This window comes from Penaeus vannamei, chromosome 9 (genome assembly GCF_042767895.1).
Source record: "Penaeus vannamei isolate JL-2024 chromosome 9, ASM4276789v1, whole genome shotgun sequence".
In the NCBI taxonomy this organism is placed as follows: Eukaryota; Metazoa; Arthropoda; class Malacostraca; order Decapoda; family Penaeidae; genus Penaeus; species Penaeus vannamei.
In genome coordinates, this window is record NC_091557.1 from 40754166 (window position 1) to 40759165 (window position 5000).

General features: G+C 34.0%; 1 protein-coding gene across 4 annotated transcripts in view; it reads left to right on the top strand.

Annotated features, from left to right (window-relative positions):
- The window catches only part of LOC113827301 (F-box only protein 21), a 10162-nt gene that overhangs the window by 4805 nt on the left and 357 nt on the right, over positions 1-5000 (top strand). For all 4 annotated transcript variants that reach the window (XM_027380195.2, XM_027380193.2, XM_027380194.2 and 1 more), the window contains 7 exons: positions 22-202; positions 950-1132; positions 1544-1734; positions 2289-2564; positions 2664-2910; positions 3426-3532; positions 3653-5000. The exon at positions 3653-5000 is cut by the window's right edge and continues 357 nt beyond it. In XM_027380195.2, coding sequence (XP_027235996.2) covers positions 22-202; positions 950-1132; positions 1544-1734; positions 2289-2564; positions 2664-2910; positions 3426-3532; positions 3653-3836 — 1369 coding nt within the window. In that variant the 3' untranslated portion in view covers positions 3837-5000. The remainder of the gene's footprint in view (positions 1-21; positions 203-949; positions 1133-1543; positions 1735-2288; positions 2565-2663; positions 2911-3425; positions 3533-3652) is intronic.

Genomic DNA, 5000 nt, shown 5'->3' on the forward strand with positions numbered 1-5000 from the left:
CAATAAATTTTTTTCCCCCAGATATGACAACATGACAAACAAATACTATGCTCTAAGAGTCATGAGTCATGTGCATCAAGGAGCCTGCAGGCGCGAGTGGGAGGAGTTTGTTGCCCGTCCGTCAGCTGAGCAAAGCCTTGAAGTTGGTGCAATCCTGATGGCTCGCTGGTTCCAACCTCACGCTGACATTAGCATAAAACAGGTACTAATAAAAAGGATACTGGTATTTGTCCTTTCACTTTTTTATATATTTTTATTTTGATATTGATTAGAGATTTACACTGAAGAAAATATTCTGTAGATGCTAAGTGTAAAAGGGATATAGGCAAAGATTTTCCTCGACATTATCTTTAAATCATGAATATTATTTTTCTTTGCCTTGTACTTTCCAGAATCATGATTAAATGATGATTTAATCCAATGCCACCAAGAAAATGCTCACTGTAGTTTTGTTTTGTGAAATGTCTCTACACATAGAGGGCTCAACAAGTGCTTAGCCATGAAGGAGTTAATTAGTAGACTTCGTGACCTGACCCAATTTCACCTTTCCTCTTTTTGTTGTTGCTGTTGTTTTAGTTAATGATGGTATGAAAATTGGTGCTGTTATTATTATTAGGCATTATGATTATTATTATGTTATTAACATTACTAATAGCGACATAGGATAGAAATATTTCCAAAAATCAAGGAAAAAGGTAAAGAGGTGAGATTGGTAGTGCAGTTAATTGACTCCATGGTGACTTAAGTACTTGTGGAGCCTTCTGAATGTTAAGACAATTGATAGACTAAATTCATATTGGGCATTGCATATATGTACATGTCAACCACAGTGGCTTTGAGTTGAATATGGGTTACAGCTTGGAAAAATAATGCCTTAAAACTGATACAAATAGAGGCTTTTAAAGAAAATTATTACAGTATATGTATTTACTTTCCCCTTGCAATGTAGATGACCAATGTGATTGATGATATAGCTGATCAGTGTCGCGAACAGCTTAGAATTAACCACCCTGATCATCCAGCCCTCTCTGTGCCCTTAACACCTCCCAGAGAAGTCTTAACGGAATCACGCTGGTCTCATGAGAAGACAATGCAGCTGTTTAAGTGTATTAATCACATCCTTTATTATCAAGTAAGTCTAAAAAGAAGATAATGATGATAATGATAGATTTAGAAATTGACATATGGTTCTATTCTAAAAGCTGATATCCTCTTATTTTCAGAATTAGAGTAGAACTCTTCTTAGAACTTGACAAGTACAATTCTTTCTTCCATACTTCAAATTAGGAAAATCTCATCGAACATCCAAACTTCTTTTCAGCCTCCTATACCTCTTCTGTATTCTTTCATTTTCATATCACTTCACTTCCATATCTTGGAGCCACCTGCTTTTCTGTAATGATTTTGCCTTTATTATACCAAATACTTTTAGAATTAAACCATTTTGATTTTACTTTTGTCTTGTTATGGCTTTTATAAGAAACTTGATATTTTTTATATATATATGATTCGTTGTATTATCTTTAAATATGTCGTCTTCCAGATGAAAATGACTGGTAACAGTGAAGATTACTATAATCTCAAGAATTCATTAATAAATGAAGTTCTCACTTCCAAGAAAGGTATACCAATCTCACTAAGCATTATATATATGGCTGTATGCCACCGCCTCGGCATATTGCTTGAACCTGTAAACTACCCATCACACTTTGTGATGAAATGGAAGATTCCCAGGTAGGCACTTTAGTTTCTGCTCACCTGTTTTAGTCTGACATATGCTTATTGATTTATTAATTTCTTCATCTGAGTCTGGGGTCAAAAAGTGATTATCTGTCCAAATAGAAAAATTTCTGTTTCCCAACTTTGGCATCTACCTATTTCTTAACCTTGAGCTGATATCAAGATGAAAAGCATTCACCTGTAGTTTCTTTTTTGTTGTTACAATTCTATGATTAAGCTTTTGTAAATGTGATGTTCTTTGTTAGCTCAGGAAACCTTCTTTCATGAAAGTAAAAAGAGGAAAATGTAGATGCAAAAGTTACTTTCTGTTTTCTTTTTCACATTTTTATTCTATAATCTTTATATGAGAATGATAAGAAAACATGAAAGAGTTGATATTCATCAAGTTACTTGGTGTCTTCTTTATCCTTCACACATTATCTTTATAGTAACTGACCAAGGGATTATCAGGGAATCTGAAATGTGTTGATTGATTTAAGAAGATTTTTATTCTGATAACTCTTAGGTGTTGTACAAATTGACTTAACATTTCCTTCTATGGCTTTCAGTGTAGATGATTATGAATACATAGATGCATTCAACAAAGGAAGACGGCTAACAGGACGAGAATTGTTAAAGGAACTCCCTCTTGGATCTGTCTGCGACCAAGTACTTCTTATAACCTCTGATGCAATGTCAGTCTTCCAACGTATGATCAGGAACATTATGAATGTGGCACAGATGCAGGCTCATGTTTCCGACCACATGGAATTGTTCTGCTCAGCGACGGAACTCATGAGCCTTCTGACTCCCAATGACCGCAGTATCCAAGAACTGTTGTTAAGGTAAGAGAGAATTTTTTTTTTTTTTTTTTTTTTTTTTATGTTCATATGATTAAAATAATTTGAATCACAGTAATCCACTTACTACTTTTTCACCCACAGAATATACTACACTTTAGAAATACACTATGACCGCATTGTGGCCGGTTGTCATCGCTTACTGACACAGGGGCCATCAACAATAATAGAGGAGATGCTTGCAGACTGCGAGCGCATTCTGGAAAGCCAGAAAGATGTTCCAAGACCCATTAGTCCTAACCCAAGATACAGAGAAGTTTCCTATGCCATTGGAATGGTTATGCAGCACAAGCGTTACCACTACACCTGTGTAATATTTGGCTGGGACAGGGTATGTTGTCGCTCATTAGTTTTATTGCTGATGGTTGAAGAAAGAAGGAATGAGAGAATAAAGGAAAGATGGAAGGATAGAAGGAAGAGCAGGGACAGAACAGGACATAGAAAGAATAAGATGTAAGGTTAGGATAGACACTTGTAGTAAACAAATATATGAGAGAAGAGAGAGTTGAGAATGAGGAGAAAAGATGAACTGCAAAGTAGAGAGTTGGTAAGATTGATCAAGTGGAATAAGGTACAAATGACAAAATTGATATTGAAATTAATTTAGTATGGATAGGTTGTAGATGTAGGCAGGAGGAGGCAGATTTATATCATCTACAAATAATTAAAATAGATTACATATATGGAATTTCTGTAAATCAGTGTATTTGTAGATTGCTTTATATTTAGCAAAATATTTCAAATACAAAGAGAGCAAGAAAACTGAATATCTTGATTTCACATGTTTGATGCAACTTTTATGATGTTGAATATACTAAAGTACCAAATAATTTAACGGATTTGCAGGAGTGCCGGATGCCATCTGACTGGGTGCAGCGAATGGGGGTCTATAATCTTCTTTATAAGACAAAACAGCCATTTTACAATGTATTGGTGTATGATGGCTCACACAGGTAAAGTTTGTCATTAATAATCAGTATATTTATATGTAGTTGTTTATGGTGTGTGTGTATGTGTATGAGGTGTTCATTTGTATGTGAATGATTAAAGTTTTAACTTTAATTGCATTTCAGATATGCTGCACAAGAAAATTTGGAAATTGCACCAGATCCCAGACCCATAACACACTCAGATGTTGGTAAATATTTCAAGAAGTTCAATGGAACACACTACATACCCAACACAGAACTTGAGCAAGAGTATCCAGAAGACGAACCTGTCAGAAATGAATTGCTTCGAACTCGGGGATGGTTATAGCAGTATAATAATATTTTACTACAGAGCATTTGTTGGGATTAACCCACTAATGCCAGTATGTATGTATGCATGCATTATTGATGATGTGTTTTTTTTTTGTTAATTTTGCTTGCACATAGATGGTCCAGAAGAGCTAAGTCACCAAAAGGTGATTACTTGACGACAGCACTTACCCTTCCCTGAATTTTTGGAAATGAGATTTCATATATTTATTATTCTTATTATTGTTAATTCTATAAAAATGACAGTGATGATAACAATATCACTTATAGGAATGATAACGATAACAGTAAAAATCCTTTTTCCCAAAAGTTCAATGAATAGGGTAAATAGGTGAGATCAGGTAGGCTTAGTAGTTGAGTCCTTGTTGACAAAACACATGTGAAGCCATGTATGTGTATTCAAAATTAATAAAACAAAATCACTATGGACAGTGCATGTACCTGTTGCCAGTAGGTTAAAAATACGTTTTGTTTGGAACACAAATATGTCTGTGTACGATTTATCCCTCAGTCCAAAGAGATTGTTATAGTACCTTTTTCACAAAGTCCAAATATTTAGGTTCTATTGTTAGCATTTAAAGTGTCCTGGGAACACTGCCATTATCATTGAAAATATCCCATGTGAATCGAATTCTATATACTGTATTAGGTTGAGATGATGTTCTTTATATGTTGTTTTCTTTATGTAAAACTCCCACATAAGAGTTAAGAAAGCAACAGGTAACCTTATTTCTTCCCTTCTCACCTGTCTCACTGAGCCTCATAATATATATGACTGTAACTCAGGAAAATTCATTAGCAATCACTGTTAATGCAATAGTTACAGAGAATGTAGAAAAATATGTGCAAATCTGCCTAAATGAATGAATTAAGGGAGCATGTTTATGTGTGGGTGTGTAAGTGAACTCAGATTTCTTGTTCTTTTTTTATTGATATTTACAAAAGGCATGAATCCCCTGAAGTTTAAACAAGGTTTCTGTTAATAGTAACCTCAGTTTTCTTTACTGACAAAAACTGCAATATATGTCCAAGTTATATATTATAGTAGTGTAAAGTACTGTGAATTATATTTAATATTCACAAAATCTAATAGATTATTTAACATTTCTTTATGTATTTTGTGAATATATATTGTTTGCTGTTTGCATTTTATTTTTTTTTG